The 19,083-nt window shown below is 34.8% G+C and overlaps 4 protein-coding genes across 4 annotated transcripts; 2 read left to right on the forward strand and 2 right to left on the reverse strand.

Annotated features, from left to right (window-relative positions):
• Positions 1-1,103: 1,103 nt before the first annotated feature.
• LOC130647375 (ubiquinone biosynthesis protein COQ9-B, mitochondrial-like) lies at positions 1,104-2,321 on the reverse strand. Its single transcript, XM_057453215.1, has one exon. It carries the CDS (start codon positions 2,178-2,180, stop codon positions 1,197-1,199), a length of 984 nt encoding a protein of 327 aa, XP_057309198.1. The 5' UTR covers positions 2,181-2,321; the 3' UTR covers positions 1,104-1,196.
• LOC130647376 (phosducin-like protein 3) lies at positions 2,317-12,120 on the forward strand. Its single transcript, XM_057453216.1, has 6 exons — positions 2,317-2,427; positions 8,831-9,009; positions 9,457-9,530; positions 10,179-10,322; positions 10,539-10,747; positions 11,836-12,120. Exons 1-6 carry the CDS (start codon positions 2,319-2,321, stop codon positions 11,988-11,990), a joined length of 870 nt encoding a protein of 289 aa, XP_057309199.1. The 5' UTR covers positions 2,317-2,318; the 3' UTR covers positions 11,991-12,120.
• LOC130647379 (uncharacterized) lies at positions 2,768-3,992 on the forward strand. Its single transcript, XM_057453218.1, has 2 exons — positions 2,768-2,879; positions 3,019-3,992. Exons 1-2 carry the CDS (start codon positions 2,848-2,850, stop codon positions 3,392-3,394), a joined length of 408 nt encoding a protein of 135 aa, XP_057309201.1. The 5' UTR covers positions 2,768-2,847; the 3' UTR covers positions 3,395-3,992.
• A 1,756-nt stretch (positions 12,121-13,876) lies between the features above and the next one.
• Positions 13,877-16,413, reverse strand: LOC130647838 (alpha-1A adrenergic receptor-like). The gene has a single exon (XM_057453826.1). The coding sequence runs from the start codon at positions 16,405-16,407 to the stop codon at positions 14,278-14,280; it is 2,130 nt and encodes a 709-aa protein (XP_057309809.1). The 5' UTR covers positions 16,408-16,413; the 3' UTR covers positions 13,877-14,277.
• Positions 16,414-19,083: the final 2,670 nt, after the last annotated feature.

Below are 19,083 nucleotides of genomic sequence, written 5' to 3' on the forward strand. Positions count from 1 at the left end.
TACTTAGGCTATTTCTATACTAGGTTCACAACTTAAAATTGTAAAAGATCATTGGTCAATGTATACAGTGGATTCAATGACAGGACTTAGAATTTGAGGTTTGATCCAAAGTTAAAAAATGTGCTAATTGTTGCTGAAGTCAATGTTTTTAATAACTTTGCCAATTGGTCGAAAATTGACATTGTTCCAATATTTTGGTGATGTATTGCAGGAATGGATGACAACTGAATCATTTCACTAGAAAAGTGGTGTTGCTCTAAATTCCTGCAAAACTGTTGGTTTTCACATTTCAACCCAATTGGGGCCATAAATAAAGCTTTAATTCCACATAAATTAAACATTTACTTAAAGGGAACCCAAGGTATAAAATGAAGCTGTGCTTATATTATAGAGCTTAAAAAGTTGGTTAACAAGTCTTTTTTAATTTTTTAAAAAGCTTTTTTTCTTCTCAAGATATTCGCATTTAAGGAATAGATGTCATATTTAAGTAAAAGCAAATTTAAAATTTCCTGTCATCAGTAATTTTAGACCTGTTAAGGGATGTGCATTAAAACTTTATCAATGAATAGATATTGATATTGATTAACATAATTTTCTTTGCCAAAATGACACTCTTTTGCTCGTCCCAGGCCTCTTAATCTTTTGCTGACAACCCAGTAACTAGAAGTCTGCAATTTGGTTTGCAATAAAATAAAATATTGTGGGTAAGCTTGTATAGGGCCTGTATATTTACTCACAAAATTTGATTGCAAACTGACATTCAGATCCTACCTTGGGTTCCCTGTAACACCCAAATGTTTAAACCATCAAACATAAGAGACCCATAGCGCATATGTGAAAGTACCAAATTTCTTATTGATTGACAAATTAAAATAAAACTTGAAGAAACAAAAAAACTATATACATCATTTAATGTAACAGAGAATGTTAAACAAAATTTAAAATAAACATAGCTTTTAGCATTGTTGAATTTTCCCAATTTTCAAAAATTAAGCACAAAATCTCATTGACTAGCTCTTTGCTAACAATTTCCTTTTATGAATAAGTTAAACCCCTCAAGTATTTTTTGTACTTTTATCAGTTTGATAAATTTTAAAACAATGTGAAAGACAAATATTTTTTCATAATAACAAAAAGAAATGTAGCTATATACACATGCTTTGCATAAGATGAAACATTTCAGAAGTTAAACAAGGTTATCTTTTTCGACTATTCATTCCCAAAATATTTTGCGCAGTTGTAAATCCTGCACTGGCCAATGCATAAAAATCATTCATAGCATTTGCACAGGAGTTTTTGGTAATTTCAGCTGCTTTGAAGTCTTCCAATCTTCTATGAAGAAAGTCCCAAGTATCTGCAAATTCTACAGAGTTATCCCGCAACATATATATTTCAGTTGAGGCATACACTGCAGCTAATGCAGCACGCTTTGTATACCAGTTCATATCTGTTGACACATCTCCAGCATGATACCATATTTCATCAACCATATTGGCTCCATTTTCCAAACAATCAGCAACAGCTATAGGAGAAGCCAACAAGGTCAAAGCTTGAGGCCAAGTGTCAATGTATGGAATAATCATTTTTAAACGCATTTTTACAGCTTCCTCAATAAAATCAGATGTACTAACAATGTTATTGTTTGCACTTCTTGAATTTTCAGACATGTGTTCAGATAATGCATTATTGCACTCCTCAATAAAATGAAGTACCAGATCTACCCCTCCTCTTTTAAAAATACCAGCTGAGCTTGGTGACAAATCAAGAGATTTGACTGCTTCTTCAATTGCACGATCACTCCATCCATAAGTTGGGACATATTCTAGAGCCACACTCAATATTTGTGCAGCTATGTCATCATCATTAGCATATTCAAAATCATCATTCCCATCTTCCGAATGACGAGCTCCATCCTCATGTCCAGCTGAAGAAGTGCTACTTAAAATCATTCCATCGATGCTAAAATTTGTTTCTTTATCTGTATTCTCAATGTTAAGAGATTGGTTACCAATTTGAGATGATTTCATATCATTTGTGCTTGCATTTTTATCAGTCTCCTTTTCAGAAGAGAGAGGAAACTTTGAAGTGCAACTTATATAACGAGTAGCATTTAATAGTGTTCGGGAGAAGGAACATGGAAAAAACAACCTTGAATGCATCAGTTTTAGGGCCATAGGCATAGTGATACAAGACGGTCACTTCTCTATACTTGTCACTTGTGGTATAGTTGATCAGATGATACGAACACTTCCAAGAAGTGCTTCCCGGTATTTGTTGACATCGCAAGTTTAAATATTTTAAGGAATGAAATTGGGTAGATGCTTTTCGTTAAATTGCCCCGTTCGGCATTTTATAATTTTGTGCGACACGAGTTTCGGTGTGAACACAGCTCAATATGGGTGCATAAACGAATAGCTGAAAAGCAAGGTGAGATGGGTGTTGTTTGCTTTTTTCATAATTTTTCATTTTAGCTTTTTTTGTTGCGTTGTTGTGAGCTATTTGCTTCCAATCATAGCTACAAAAAGTAATTTTCCTTGGTCAGGTATTATTCAGTCAGAGAAATCCTCTTAATTAAGCTGTACAGCTTAATTTAGATGTCAGCTTAATTAGGATGTATGGGCTAAACTTTAGAATATCCCCTTCAAATAGTAAATTAAATTTAATACAACCAACGACCAACGACCAACACTATCACGTTAGCGCCTACGCGTCTTTTAAAAAAGTTTTTGAAGACAAATCATGTGTTTTTGATGAATCTTTTAACACTGCAAGAGTAGCTAAAATTATGCAATGTAGGGAATTCATTAACGTCCCGTTATCTGACATAAGCTTTTCTGTGTATCACGAATGACATCACGAAATTACAGTAAGGGACCATAGTAAGTACATTTTCTATTATTTTATAATTACATTACAATTTAACGATTTATTATTCGTTTTTCAAATCTACAAATATTCTTTGATACGATAATTTCAATAACTTGCAAAGGAGTTGATTAATTTCTGATTAAATCATAGCATGGATTACCCACCGTTAAAAAGATTAAGAAGCCGGGGGACACAATGTGGTGTCAATATTGTTAGTCATGACAAGTCTACGCAATTTGGACCTTCTCATAACAGTTATGATCGTTTTATCCGCTCATCCGATAAAACAGCATTTACAACACACAAATACTTAATCACAAACATCACGAATACCAAAGAGAATGCCTTATCGTGGTGTTTTGATAACAATTTGTTAATCAAACAAAGAAAATGCGATAAATGTAACAATGACATGATCTTGTCTAAGTGCAAAAGTTCAGATGGAATTAGATGGCGTTGCCAAAAGAATGGTCATTTTATTGAACGTCAATTCGCAAAGATAGCTGGTTTGAAAAGTCTAATTTGACGATAGAAGAGGTGATTGAAATGACGTATTGGTGGACCACTGGTATCGATCAAAATCAAATAGCCAAACAAATGTGCATATCAAGTTCTACTGCTGTTGACTGGGATATGTTTTGCCGAGAAACGTGTGAAGTATTACTCTTCCAAAATTCATCAAAGATTGGCGGTAAAGGTGTACGAGTTCAAATTGACGAGAGTAAGTTTGGAAAGCGTAAATACCACAGGGGCCATCGTGTAGATGGACAGTGGGTTTTTGGTGAATCGCGAAAGAACTTTCTTGTAGCGGTAGAAAAGAGAGACAGAGAGACACTGATACCTATAATAAAAAATTGGATCCTGCCTGGTACAATTATAGTTTCAGATTTTTGGAAACCATATGATATTTTAAGTGAATTATATTTTGAACATTTAAAAGTTAGCCACTCAGTTGAATTTGTTAACTGTAACGGAGATCACACAAATAAAATTGAAGGACACTGGAGGCAAGTTTAAATCAACATTACCATCATTTGGAGTAAAAAAATCCCACTTTTCATCTTACATGGCGGAATTTATGTGGAGATATGCTAACAAGGATCAAGATTTATTTTCGAAATTCATTTGCGACTTATCTTCTGTGTATTTGTCGGATGAAATTTTCGTATTTTCATAATTTTTTTTCGGATTTTTTCAATGGATTCCTAATTTCAATTACAAGATAAAAAGTTTTTCAAAAACTTACTAGGATTTATAGATTTATATAATTATCGTTGGTCGTTGGCCGTTGGCTCGTAACCATTTGTTGCTCGTAACCGTTTCGTTGGTAGTTGGCCATTGGATGATAACAAATACTTTTTCTTGATTGTCATCGTTGGTCGTTGGTCGTTGGCCATTGGATAATAACAAATACTTTTTCTTGATTGTCGTCGTTGGTCGTTGGTCGTTGGATGATAACAAATACTTAGATAGATAATTTTAAATAATATGATAGTTGGTCGTTGGTTATTTGTATTACTGTCTTCTGCTGTAAAGGGGAAATTCTAAAACCGCTCCGATGTATGATACACAGTCTAAGGCGTTATACAGCTTAGTTAAGATGTACAAAACTTTGATCGTCTAAAACACACATTTAACTGAATTTTAGCATCTATCTAACTGAATGAATCCAATATTTATGTGCATAGCTATAGCTAAACATCTCCCAGTGATTCTGCGGTGATTCTGCTAAAATTTACATTTTTCGAGAAATCGGAAAAAAACTTTTTCTACCTCCTAATTTAGATGTATGTCACGTAATTAAGCTGTATGATACAGCTTATTTAGGAGATCTCCAAATTAAGCTATACAGCTTAATCAAGAGGATTTCCCTGACTGTTACTTATATTTATTTAAAATAAAACACTTCACGCTATAGCTACATCATACCGCCCTATTACAGTCAAGGACAACTTCAAATTAGACTATTTCTCCTAAATAAGCTAGTAGCTAAATTAGGAGATTTTTAATAGCTTAACTTGGAGAGAATAGTCTATTTAGGAGATGGAAAATTTTAATCGACGATATCTTCGTAATCTTTGTTGGTCGTGCTACTATTTTTCCTGTACTACATACTGACTTAGTGATCTTTGCTTAGGTCAAATTTCATAGAATTTGCATGGCAGATATAAACGTTATACATGCAAACGTGCCCACCAACCAGAATTGTTTCCAAGGTACGGGGCGAGATTGTCCAAATAGCTTATTTTGTCTATGATAGCGTAATTAGGACATCATAGCCTAACCAAGCGTCATCTATTTTTAAATCAAAATAGTCTATTTTGGCGGTTTGTTAAAACATGCCGGAAAAAAAACGTTGTGCGCATGCGGATTAGCGGCAAAACAAACTAAAAGGAAATCTTCAAAACGTACCATAGCATTTACGAAAATAATACTTCTACATCCGAGGGAGGTTTGTTAGATCATTTTTAACCTTAAAGATCGGTGCGACCACGGACCAGAAGGCTGTAATAAGCAAATTTAATGTTGATAGCCTAGTTAGGAGATAAATTTCGCCTAATTTGTCTATCATAGCCTATTTAGGCGGAATAGTCTAATTTGCAGTTGTCCCTAACTGTATTATCACAACTTTTTTAGCATAAAAAAACAACCTGTTTTTTTCGTTGAAACTCAAATGAATTTGATTGTGTTCATAATGTTCTTTCCTCTTATTTCTCTAAAATGGTTGTTCATTAGCTGGACATCTAACCTTGTATCCCAGATAAGGAATTATCTAAGACTAAGATATCAGCAATGCACCCCTCTTCTTTTTGTAGTAGTTGGTAACCATGGATTAGAGCTGATCACCAGCCATGCAATCCTTCACCAGCGTGAAGGTAAACACTGATGAAACAAGTCTGTAAAATTGCACTTACAAGCGGAACATGCTATATATCGTTGGTATTATTTCATTTAAAATTATTTTTAATTTTGAAACTTTCATAAGGCCACCATAGAAAATATGTTGTGTTCGCGTCCTAAAGATCCTGCAAAAATGAGTCGGTCGGGCGGTCGGGTATATTTTTCCCGGGATTTTCAGATCTGGAGCAAGCAAATTCGTTTCCAGGGCCAAAACAATATAGCGCCACTACTCGACATTGTTTGTAGACGATTTTTCGCTGTCCTGCTGTAAACTGTCAGTAGCCAAAGGAGTGCCCTAAAGAAATAATTTTTTCCTGAAATTAATTTCGTTTTTGTCAATTTTGTGTCAATTAGTTCTGGCGAAAAAAGTTTTCCTTTTGGAAAAATATCTCGCAAAATTTTTTTCCGGTCTTTTTCTGACTTACTGACTCGGGTTTTTATTACCAAAAGTGAGTCGATCAGAGGTCGCGAACACAACATATTTTTGATGACGGCCTAAGGCCACCATCAAAAATATGTTGTGTTTGCGTCCTGAAGACCCCACAAAAAGAGTCGGTCAGGCGGTCCGGCGTATTTTTTCCCGGGATTTTCAGATCTAGAGCAAGCAAATTCGTTCCCATGGCCAAGACAGTATAGTGGCACTCAACATCGTTTGTAGGCCATTTTTTGCTGCCCTGTAAAACTGTCAGTAGCCACAGGAGTGCCCTAAAGGAATTAATTTTCTCAGAAATTAATTTTAGAGAGTTTTTGTCAATTTTACATAAATTAGTTCCAGCAAAAAAAATTTTCTTTTTTGGAAAATATCTTGCGAAATTTTTTCCCGGTCTTTTTCCGATTTACCGACTCAGGTTTTTATATAAATTTTGTCAAGAAGAAGGAAGGTGCTATTTTTTCTTGTACTCTCAGTTTATTATGTGTGGGATTTTATTACACCTTTTATCAAATAAATGATATAAAAAAACAGTTTTTTTTAGAACTCTTTCACTACCACTGCTCCACATTAAAAAAAATTATATACGTGGTAATAAAATGTTTAAAAAATTTTGTTTCAGGTTGATTTTGATTTCTTCAGGTGAAATTTTAAGTTTTTTTAAAACCCTGGAAGTCGTCCAACTGCCTGTTGTTTATGCAGCATTTCCGGCGAGTTCGCACCCTTGTGTCCCAACGGTGGAATGCTTTTCACGAAATGGTAGCTGAGCCACCCGAAAAACTGTGGTGTTCATCCATCTGTTTTTAGTTAATCCAATGGTGTATTCCGGCTTAAAATTCGTGCCTAGAAAAATGACTCCAGGTGAAATGAGTGCTGGTGAAGCTGCAGAGGTTTACTCTGCAAACAACAATTTGGACTGAACTTTGGGAAAAAGTAAAGCAGCATTGACTAGAAGAGGAAATGCACCTACTTTACAAAAACAACTCACCACTAATTGACTGAGGGCACAGCAGGTTGACAAAAATGAATCTTTTAATGGAGACAACTTCAACAACATCAAAAGCACAAAATCTTATACATTTTTGAGGAAGCGTTTTAAACTCTATGTAATAGAAGTAACTGTGAAACGAATGGTCTTTGCTGAAGTTTGAAAAAATTTTAAATAGCTATATCTCCATTAACCGCACATCTTCTAAATTATTTTGATCAGAGTTTTAAACTCCACCAGATGAAGGCAGCAATTCTTACATGTGTGTGTGTCTGTATTTCTGTAACAGGCAAAGCTGAAAAATTTATGTTTCAAATGGTAAATTTTCACTACTTTAACGTCAATATCTTACTTTAAATTAATAAAGCCATTGCAGTGCAATTAGAACTTTCGGCCAAATAACTTGGAAACAAGGTAGTGACGTCAGTCATTTTTTTACCACATGGATAACTAGGGACCACCTGGGACAATTTGGGCACGTTTCCCAAACCTGGGTCCCTGAAAGTTTCGGAATGGACGAGCTCATCACGTCATCAAAAAACCTTCCAACCCCAATATCTCTGCAACTGTTTGTCTATATACATCATCTTATACATTTTCTTGATCAAGATCTATACGATGAAGGCAACAGGTTTACAAATTTCTAAAAAAAAAAATTCGTGTTTTGGGGCGGGTCTTTGTTGTCGTCAGCAAAATTTTTAAACCCTTATATCTCCTTAGGCGTTCGCAGAAAACATATGAACCTGTACATTATTTCGATCAGCATTTTAAACTCTACACATCACAGGCAACACAAAAACTATAAATAGCATCAATTTTTTTTTATCTGCACTGCTGTTGAAGCATAAAACAATCTATTTTTCTATTGTCCTTCTGCCTAAGTGGACTTAGTGCTCAAAGTATAGAGTTGTAGGACTTATAAACTATATATTTATCAAACAAATTGTATCAAATACCCAACAAACTTTTAACTTTTTTTTATGGGGTCACTTTGTCTGCCATTATGTTTTTTTGAAAGTTATGTGCATGTCCTATTAATAGATAATCTTGCCTTGTTTTTTTCATGCAGTTTTTATTGATAGACGAAGTAAATTGGTGTTTTAGTTCAACCAATAAATGTTTTTTTAATATTTAAACTCAATGCAGGTTTTTGTGATTTTTTTAGAACACAGAACTCACTCACCCCCATGGTTTTGCAGGACTTCTGGCAAATTGGCACCCTGCTATACCACCCTGGAAAATTTTATTTTTAGATTTGTCCAATTCTTTGCCTGTTTATTCTTCTCTGTTAAATAGATAAAATCCATAGTTTAGAATATTTCTGACCTTAGTTTCCGAGGTTTTTTTAGTTTTGGCAAATTTGCAGATGTGTTGAAATATACCTCAAGGTTGCCACAAAGCATTTGTCCACTTTCCTCAAGTTTTGGATGCGACACCAATTTTTGTGCATGACATCAAATTGGTTTTAATTTCTTCATTAGGTATATTTTCATGCGTTTTAGTAAAGTGTGATGTAATTAACATGGATGTAGTTTTTGAGCGTTTTGATTCCCGGAAATGCAATGTGGCAGATTAGTATTAATAATTTTGCGGCTGTCCCCATAATTGTGTCAGTTTTAAATCGTTGAAGACACATCTTTTAGTGTTATATAAAATAAAAACAGTCATGCAGGATCCTAGCGCTGATACAGAATGGAACGATGCCCTGCGTCGTCATGGAATCCTCCCTGAAAAGAAGAAGGAGGCTGAAATTACTGAAGATGATCTTATAAAAATGATTGATAATACAATTAAAGAAAAAACACAAGATAAAGATTTAAAGGTTTGTTATGAATTTTTAATTTTCGTAAATATGTGATGAATTATCCGATTGTTTTGTAAAAAAGGGAATGACAAACATGAGCAAGTATATATAATTTTTATTCATTATGTAATATTCTATAATGCCTGACATCTTTTAAATATTATCCTCTTTTATAAGTAAAACAAGTTGTTATGGCAAGTTTAAATAAGCTGGTGCCATGTAGCAAATTTTTTTTACATTAATGTCAGTTCAGGATTCCTCTTGTTTAAACTGCCAAAACCCGTACCTATTGAACAACTTTTTGATTTTTTTGTTGATGTGCACCGCATGCATAATTTACTCATTAGTTTCGTTCTGCCAAGATATTTTGGCGCAGCCACCAGTTCGAATATTTCGCACTAAAAAAGAAGAAAAAGTTTATATTTTCAGCCTGTTTAAGTGAATAGGTGCAAATGTTTTTTTTAGGATTTATCTTTGGATGAATTAAATGAAAAAGAAGATGAAGATTGGGATGATGACAGGTTGCTCGAACAAATCAGGTTCGTTGAGTTTAGTGAAGTAAAGTAAACATATTTTTGGCTCATTGTTGATGCTGTGTTATCTAAAGTCTAATTTCTTCTTGAATAAAGCTATTAAAAATCACATTACCCTGTATGAAAATATGTCTTACACCATTTTTTGCCTAAACGCTCTTTAAAATTACCTGCAAGTTAGAAAGTTCAGGCGAAATCAGAATTTTAAGACCTTTGCCCCAATTTATATTTTTATGTATTTTGCATTATAACAATATTGATGTATGGTTGACTAATAGGACTAGTCCAATCCACAACCTCTCTCTACCTTTGTCTCATCAAAGATAAGAGTAATTAAAATCACTATGCCATTCTTTTAAACTTTCTGATTAAAAGACAACGATCATGTGCACTATACCCTGAAATCAGAATTAATCAAACAGTTTTTTTGGTTTGCTTGCTTGTTTTTTTTGTTTGTTAGTTAGTTGCTTTAAAACCAACTAAACTGTATTTTTACACTCTGCTAATTCTAATTAATTTTGCGTTACCACGATTCACCTCTTTTCACTTGCCCATCTTTTTTCACTTGCCCATCTTTGTTGGGCTTGTGTCCACGCCTCAACTTTTGAAAATAATACGCAGAAGCTGACAATAATATTGTACTTTGTTTTGTAGAAAACAAAGAATGGCGGAAATGTATGAGCAACAAAAGAAAGCCAAATATGGCGACGTTCGAGAAATTTCTGCAGTCGACTATGTGGATCAGGTAAACAAAGCAGGAGATGGAGTCTGGGTAGTGTTACATTTATATAAATCAGGGTATCTTTTCTTCACACGATGCTTAAATTACATCTTCTTTGTTATTGTTTTGGTAATTTCTCGTCCTTTTTTATTGTTCTTATTGGTTAGTTTTCTCCTGTTATTATTATTGATATTGTCTTTTCTCATTATTGATTGGTTATTTGATTCATTGTTCTTGCTAATTTTTGATTAGTTACTTCTTTTCGTTATATTTTTCTTAACAGTATTGTGTAGCATTCCACTATGTGAATTGTTGAATAGTCATATAGAACATCTTGCAAAAAAATTCCCAGCCACAAAGTTTCTAAAAAGCGTGTCGACGACATGTATTCCCAACTTTCCCGACAAAAACTTACCGACGATATTTATATATTGCGAAGGCGATATGAAGGCGCAGATAGCTGGTCCCTTATCCTTCGGTGGTATGGGTCTTACAAAAGATGGTAAGTCTTGGTTAACATGTAGGAGTAATCAATTTTATAGAGGACTGGTTCCTTCATTCTTTAATGTAATATGCAGCCTAAGGGTAAGGTGAAGCTAAAATCGTAGAAATCTCGACACCAAAGCAACCGGTGAAAGCTTTTCTCTACATGAACGTTTATATCTCAAGAAAAAGACTCAAATGAATGCTCGAACATTGTAATGTAGTAATTAATAGCGCGGGGGTTACGGATTTCCTTTTACTGGGAAGGGAAAAGGGGCGTTCGTTTGACAGAAGTGCACTTTTATTGTAACATTTGTTGTTTTATTGGGACTGGAAGATTATAAATTGAAAGATTGAATATGGTTAGTATTAAGAAATCACAATCTCAAATTCTGTATAGTGTTAATCCTACTGTTCAGTAAGTTGTCTACAAGAAGTTATGGCTAAAGTTAAATAAATGCGCCCTTTTATGGGAAAGGTTTATGCGCCCTTTATGAGAGAAGTTTATAAGAAAGGGATGTTAAAACCAGGACAGTATATAAACAAGTTTAAGTAAAGACGTTTGATTGAGGTTCGTTAATGTGTATCTTGATGCATTGTAGCACATAGAACAATAGAGTAATCAATAGTCTTGCTTTAAATATCTTAATGAGCATCGAATAAGTGCCCTCAAAAAAAACTTAGAATATTTAAGAAGCATTTAGGGCGCTTATTGCCATGGGTGCGGCAATAAGCACCCTGAACGCTAACGAAGTTAAATGCTATGTGTTAAAAAAGAATACAATGACGTTCCTGCGTAAATTCCATCTTTAAAAGGGGTGCTAAAGTGAATATACCCTGTCTCTTGACACAAATGTGGAACAGGTGACTAACACGCCCTCCTATGTTGGGCGGTATTCAACGTGGAGGAGTTAACCTAGAATAGGGTGTGAATATACCAGTAGTAATTTTTTCGTACAACATTGGGGAGACAACAAGGGGAAAAGAAGTTTGGAAATAACAAAATTTTGATCTCGTACTCCTTTAACAACAGCATTCGATTATTTCGAATTTATAATGAGTTATCTTTACGAACAGAAGTCTTCCAACTTGAATTTCTCTTTTCAGATTTAGAATGGATGTTATCGAAACATGGTTGTGTGAAAACAACTTTAAAAGCCGACCCACGTGGGACACATGTCGATAGTTCTTCAGGTTTTACCATGTTGTCTCGATCATCTCGGACAAGAAAGGACACTGAGTCGGATGACGATGATTATTGATATTTTTAACTGTTTTTTAGATATATGCAATATTTTTTATGTTTTATATAATCGTCTTCTATTCACACGTTTTTTTAGGATACGATGAATTTAAGGGTTTAAGCATACACAAAACACATGTTACCCATTTTGGAATATTGTCTTTATTTCCTAAACTCCGAATTAAAATTATATAAATATTATATGTTTTTGGAAGCCAGATGAGTTTCCTATCGATTAGTCAAATTTTTGTCATATAGTCGGTGACCCGTGGAGAAATCCACAGGTTCGGCCATCCTGTTTATAGCGCATTGCATGCGTCTCGCTACTTGCGGTACCATTTTGTGTCAGGCGTGTACGGGTATTATAATTTTTGTCATGAAATAATAAATTGTGAAGACCTCCGAAATTATTGAACACCTTTTTCGAGTTCCCGATTCTCAAGTAAGTGATAATATAAATATTCTTTGAATTCGAAGCTTAAAAATCAAAAAATTGATTAAAATAACGATAGTATTTTTTCTTAACGACATTCAAAGATAGATCAGCATTTCCATCGTAAGTACCAATTTTTACTTTATCCATGAAGTTTTTTACATACGAAAGAAATTATTTATTATTATGAATTTTTCTCATTGTTTGTTAATTCTTCCCTGCTCTCCATAATGTTAGTCGTGCGATTTTAAGTTTGGTGGTATGCGTGATGTGTTTTTAATGAAGTCAAGATTATCTTGTTCTTTTTATCGAAAAAAGTTGACTTCCTGTGATTATTTCGTGCTCAACATGGCAGCATCTGTGCATTTTCCTCTGGTAGCAGAACTTGGAAGGCGTCGTTGGGACTATAAATGGCAGAAACAATGGCTGCTTCGCGATAAACGGACTGCATTTATTTTCAAATTGCAAAATTAACACTGGCATCATGCACTTTTATTCAGCAGCCGTGCCGCAACGCAGCTCGCCTCTCCTTTAAGGACGGACTTCTGTTCGAGAAAATTTGGTATTCCCTTTTTCTACTGCGTATCCATTATGTATGGATACTTCCAATTAAAGTCAATTACAAAAGCAGCAGTGAAAACAATGAAAGCCGTGCGTTGCATGCCGAATTGTATCAGCCCGGTAATCCGTTAATCATCTCTCTGTCTCCATAAAACTTATATATCACACAGATTTTGTTAACCGATAACACATTCTAATAATCCGATTTATCGTAGTATATTTTTGTACATAAATAGGTTTAAAAGTTTACATAAATAAATAAAGCATTAAAACGCAAGCAGGCGTACAGATAAGCTCAATTACTACAAAAAGTAGACCCGTATTTTGTGTGTTAAATAGGTTCAATATGGCCACCCAGCAGCTTTATTTCGGGTCCCTAAAACATAATTTTATTACTTCATGCTAGCAGACGAGCAAAGCACGGAAAAGCGATGCATGAAATGTGTGTGACGGACAAATTTCCGTGGGATTTTCCGCGGGACGATAAGTAGTACAAATAATTAGGGGGAATTTTTCTAATAACATGGCGGATGGAGAGTCAAGTATACACAATAGCGAGTGTACCTCTCGCCCGTTGAATTTGATATAAATTTTAAACTAAAAAAGATTATTTACATCAACATAATAGAACAACAATTTAATTGACCCTGCTATATTTAATCTCACAGCGGAATCTGTCAAAGGGCTGCTCTGGTAAGCTTAAGCCTACGTCACAAAATGTGTAAATAAAATGTGTACTTTTTAATATCGTGTTATTCAATCATTGTCAATTTGTTTTATTCTTTCCTCAAAGCTTTATCTAATTCGAATCTGATGCTAAGATATGCTTTATGATTTTTTCCTGTTTCAGGGCCGACTAATTGGTTCTGAATGTGAGGGGAGGGGGGCATTTGTGGTTGTTAAGGAGGCTGTTCTGCAGTCATCTTTTGAAATTTAAGACCTCCAGATTGGTCTGAAAAGCTATTTAAATTCTAAAGTTCTAAAAAGGACAAGTCCTTTCTTCCCCGGTTTCTTCAGCCAGGTGTTTATGTGTTTTTTGTGCAAAACGTGTTCAGATTTCCATTTACCGAGCTAAGAACATGCTTAGATTTAAAAAAAAGGTGTTGCCATGTTCGTGACCACGCCTTTGCAGCAGACAAAATAAACAATACAAAATAACGTAAATATATCACTAGATTTGCCCCAAATGTGTTGAATCCACTCAAACTCATAATTCTACGCGCTTAGAAACCTCGTCTCTTCGATGAACAAATGCGAGATTAGGTCATTTACAGTGTGAAACTCTTTCCAAAATTCTTTCAGAAAACAAATTTTAAATATAAGTCTCTTTAGCATTGACCAACTGATCGAAATCAAATTGCATTGATTTTAAATTTTCATAAGATAAGCCATTGTTTGATAGTTTTGGGAAATAACTGTCAGTATTTTTCTTTTTGTTAAAATGAAGGGCTGATAAATAAACGGATAAACCGTCAGCGCAGGGTTCAGTAGGTGCGACTTCTATTTCATTGTCAGTGTACATTATCGTGTCGTTTTCTTTGTCATCTTCTGTATCATCTTCTGTATATTTAGGAAGCTCATCACATCGTGGATTGACCTCCGCGACTTTTCGGACACCAGAGTTTAAGCATGTGCCACTATTTCCAAAATCCGTATCCCTTTCTAATAACCCAATGTTACTTTTTTCATCTCGTAAACTTATTTGCTGTCCGCTTTCAACATGTCCGTATATATCCATATCATCCTCAGATTTGCTTTTACTTAAAACAATCATTCCTTTCTTACGATCGAATTTCGGGTAAGCGCGCACGATATTTGATAGCTTTCGAAAAGCTGCAGCATAATTTCCATTAAATTTTTCGTTTGTCGGCAATATGGACAAAGAATCTTGACTACCAAATGAAGAGTGGAGAGTAGGGAGCGACAACTTCCGTTTGAATTTATCGCTTGCATTTTTATCTTTGCTGTTCTCGCTCGACAACAGAGGTAGGGTTAGTTTTCGCTGTCTGCTTGTCGTGAGACTTATCGATAATTTTCGTCTTTCTTTTTCTATCGATAATTTTTTGTTCGAAACAACAGATAAATGAAACTTTACTCGACGCTTATCCGTTTTAATTTCTTCAGCTTCTTCTACTTCTTCTTCTTCACATTCTTTATAGATGCTTTCAATTGACCCACATTCAATAAAACTCACTGGATTTCGAGTAATAATACCGTCTTTGAATAACTCGCTTTTATCCTTTTTGAAGTTTTGATTCTGTTCGCTCGGAACTATATTGCTGTAAAAAGTTTTATCGTGCGCTACCGAATCACAACGTGCAACACGCTTATACCCCTCTCGAAACGTTCGATTTAACCCGCCATAAATTAATGGGTTCAGCACACAATTCGAATAGTGCAGCATGTAGAAGATAGGCATTAACGAGATCAGGGTTGATGACTCAGCAAAAAATGACATCCACAACCATGCAATTTGATTGGGTAATGAACAAACCGCAAATATAACGACAATAAGCAGAAACATAATAAACGTGCGTATGGTTTGTCGACGTCTTTTGTTGGCAATATAGGACGATGTGCCGACACTGTCGTGATTACCTAAAAAGGTACGCATGTGATTAGGATTGAAACAGAATAAGCAGTTTGTGAAACATATATATTTCATTTCTTCTCGATAACTTCCTTCCGATGTGATCGATTCGCGCGTTTTCCTTGATATTCGATTTCGTGTTGGATTCGTTTGATTATCGTCTGCTGCTGACAATCCGCGCGATCTGCGTTGTCCTTCTGATACTTTAATCGTATGATCGTTTTGTGTTTTAATTTCAAACCATGCTTTCGTGTAAATGCCTATCATTAGAGGCAACGGGATGCCATATTGAAGTAAAAACAAAAGTATCGTATATGCTTTACTCGCTTTAATCGACCATGTCTCAATACATCTACTTAAGCCATCGCTTGAAACCTCAAGTTCTAGGTAATAACCGAACGGTATTACAGTTGCAAGTGAATAAACGTATGTTGAAATGATAAACTTTAGCGCGTGATTTTTCTGAGATGTCCATTTCAGGGGATGCACGATAGCGATGTAACGTTCGATGGTTATACAAAGTAACGCGAACACAGCCGCATTTGATGAAAGTGTTGCTAACGGGGAAATTACACGGCAACCGAAAGCTCCAAATATATATCCTTCTTCTTGATAACGTTGTAAAATCATACTGAATGGTATTGTAAAGGTGACAATCATTATGTCACATATGGACAAGTTGACAACGAGATAATTTAACGTTGTACGTAACCGTTTATTGCTATATACAGTAAGGATGACGAACAAATTTCCAATGACACTGATAATAAAAATGGAAATATTGATAATATTGGAAGCAATTGAAATGTCGTCGACTATGAAAGCGGCTGTGTGATTTGTACTATTGTTCATTGTTGGATGTCTAAACAAAAAGATAGAAATAATTCACAGATTTTATGTTTTGGGAACACATTAAAAGTCTAACTGTTTCAAACTTTGGGTAAAATATTTCATGTTTCCGAGAAAGCTTTTGGCTATGTTTCATTGTCCCCATATTTCCTATTCTGGGTAGAAATGGTCCAGCCATATCGAAATGTTTTGAAGAATTCCTTGTTATACAACAGTGCACCTCGTTTGTTACAAAACAAAGACAAGTTTTGCGTTAAAAATTCTATAAAATGCATTACAGTGTTTATCAAATGCAAAAATATTAAAACTTCATGGATGCAAGTTCATAAAAAGAATTCGTTACGACTAAAAATTGACCGAAACCTCTTCGTACGAAACATTTTGTGCGAACAGCCAGCGGACTTCCATTAAATGCATGCTACTCTATAGCGGGCACGTTTCTCAAGAACATATGTTCAAACGCTAACAACAAAATCTCTATGTGACGGACAGCGAACACCTCACTTTACCAAACGTCAATTCAAGTATGGAGATAGCAATAAAGGAGGAGATTGAACTCTTTTGTTTCTATTGAAATAGGCCTATTGAAAATTAACTTAAGATTCACTTATGCAATTGCACCACTTAAAAAGAAAAATGACAATAATTCTTTTACCTTTTTAGAATTTTGACTCACTCTTGACTCAGAGATTTATCATGCTAAACTTTAGTAAATTTTCGAGCATATTTTACTTCATACAGAAGGTTAAAGCTGATTGCTTACATATCGAAGATAATTAAAAGTTGTTATGGCAACTCATACATTCCCTGGGAGAGAAAAACAACACGACGGCTTCATATCCGTGCTGTGTCTAAAAACCACATTTTTTACATAAAAACAAACCGCCTTCTGAAGAATTACGTAAAAGTTTTTTTGTAAAAATCCAGTGAAATGCACATCACGCATCGATATCAAAGGAATGCCGAACTACAACAATTCGATTAGAATTTTATTGCGCATTGAGATGAGTTCAATCTTCTTCTCTATTTCCACCTCCCTTCTAATCTTCATAACCCACCTATAACCTACTTCCGCAAACGCCCAACAGTGGGCAATATAAAACAATTCTTGTAAGAATTTTGTCAATATTTGCCTGAGGACAATGTTTTACATCTTCATTTAAGGATTTCTTCGCTTTCTCACTTAATTTTTTAGTCAGTTTATGGCTTTTTAAGGGCTATAAGAATAAAACCTTGTGGTTCGAAATGAAAATGTGTTTTTTAGGCTCTTTCTTTTGCGAAGATCTTGACACACTATGCATTTAATTTCACTATACAATAAAACCCACGTGTAGATTTTAAAGCAATATAACCCGAATTGAGTAGAACCTTTATGTAGAAGACACTTCTCTATGGCAGATACGCTTTCCACTTCCCGATGGTGTCTGCTATAGGAAAGTTTGACTATAGTTTATTTAACTCCCCACGGTTTTTATTCCTGAGACTATATAGACTATAAACAGCAAGTTAGTATACTATAAACGTAGAAACTCCCAGGACAAAGTCGGCGTTTAGTTGGTTGACACTAGACATGATAGCCTATTGATAAAATTTATTGAATTTCACGCTTGTGTTTTTATGAATATAGCAAAACCTTGCCATCTCGAAGATGCATTATCTTCGAGATAGCAAATAATCAATTATCCAAACACCAATCCTTATCGTTCAGTTGTTTCCCGCAATGAAGCTGTTCGCTATTTCCAACTTCTCACGGTTTCAAAAAAAAATTTAGTCAGTCTCCAGATAGCGAACGTTGACTAATTTCTTTCAGGATAGATTTTTATTTTTCTTGCAGATCGAGACAGCTGTGAAACTGCAAAATCCTTTTGTCCATTCTTTTTTTTATCCATAAAAGTGTTTGGAGACAATCTTATTTATGCTGTCAGTTAAATAAATGCATAAATAAATGCATAAATAAATGCATAAATAAATGCATAAAGCATAAAAACAGCGCCAAGAAAGTTTATTAAATCGTCCTACTTAGTCTTTGCACGCAACAAATAAAAAACCGGGTTACCCGGTTAAGGTATTAAGACTCTCAACTGATCTCAAACTTCTCGTTACTTCTTTGTCATCATGAATAAATAAACTTTCTTTTGCTGCTCGGTTAAGAATTTATGCTGTTAAAATTTCTGCACAGATATCGGACAGGCTTGTTACTGTCTGCTTTGCTTAAATTTCTTGCTTCAGAAAAACTAAAATGACTTATTACAGCAAGCCAGAACAGAAAATGTAGCATCTAACAGGAATGAGAGTATTTTTGATCCCCTCCTCATACCTCGGCTTTTATTGTTGTTTAATTTTGTTAGTTTCACGAACATCATAAAAGCATTTAAAAGGTGCTGAAATGCAGAATTCAGGTTTCATGAGTAAATTCCTTATACATAGACATAGTTACCGACACTAATCAAAACACAAACTTGGCAGTATCTATAATCTCTCTATAAATAATGGCGATCAACAACAGAGTGTTCTCTATATTATAAAATGGTTGCGCCGTAGCTTTATTTCGGAGCTCCCGCAGAGTTACTTCATGCTAACATGCACGAAAATGCACGAAATAGCGATGCCCGGGATATGTAGTATGACCAGCGAAAACTTGCGGGGTAGAAAAATAGTTTTTAAGGGACCAACGCCTGG

This window comes from Hydractinia symbiolongicarpus, chromosome 6 (genome assembly GCF_029227915.1).
Source record: "Hydractinia symbiolongicarpus strain clone_291-10 chromosome 6, HSymV2.1, whole genome shotgun sequence".
Taxonomy (NCBI): Eukaryota; Metazoa; Cnidaria; class Hydrozoa; order Anthoathecata; family Hydractiniidae; genus Hydractinia; species Hydractinia symbiolongicarpus.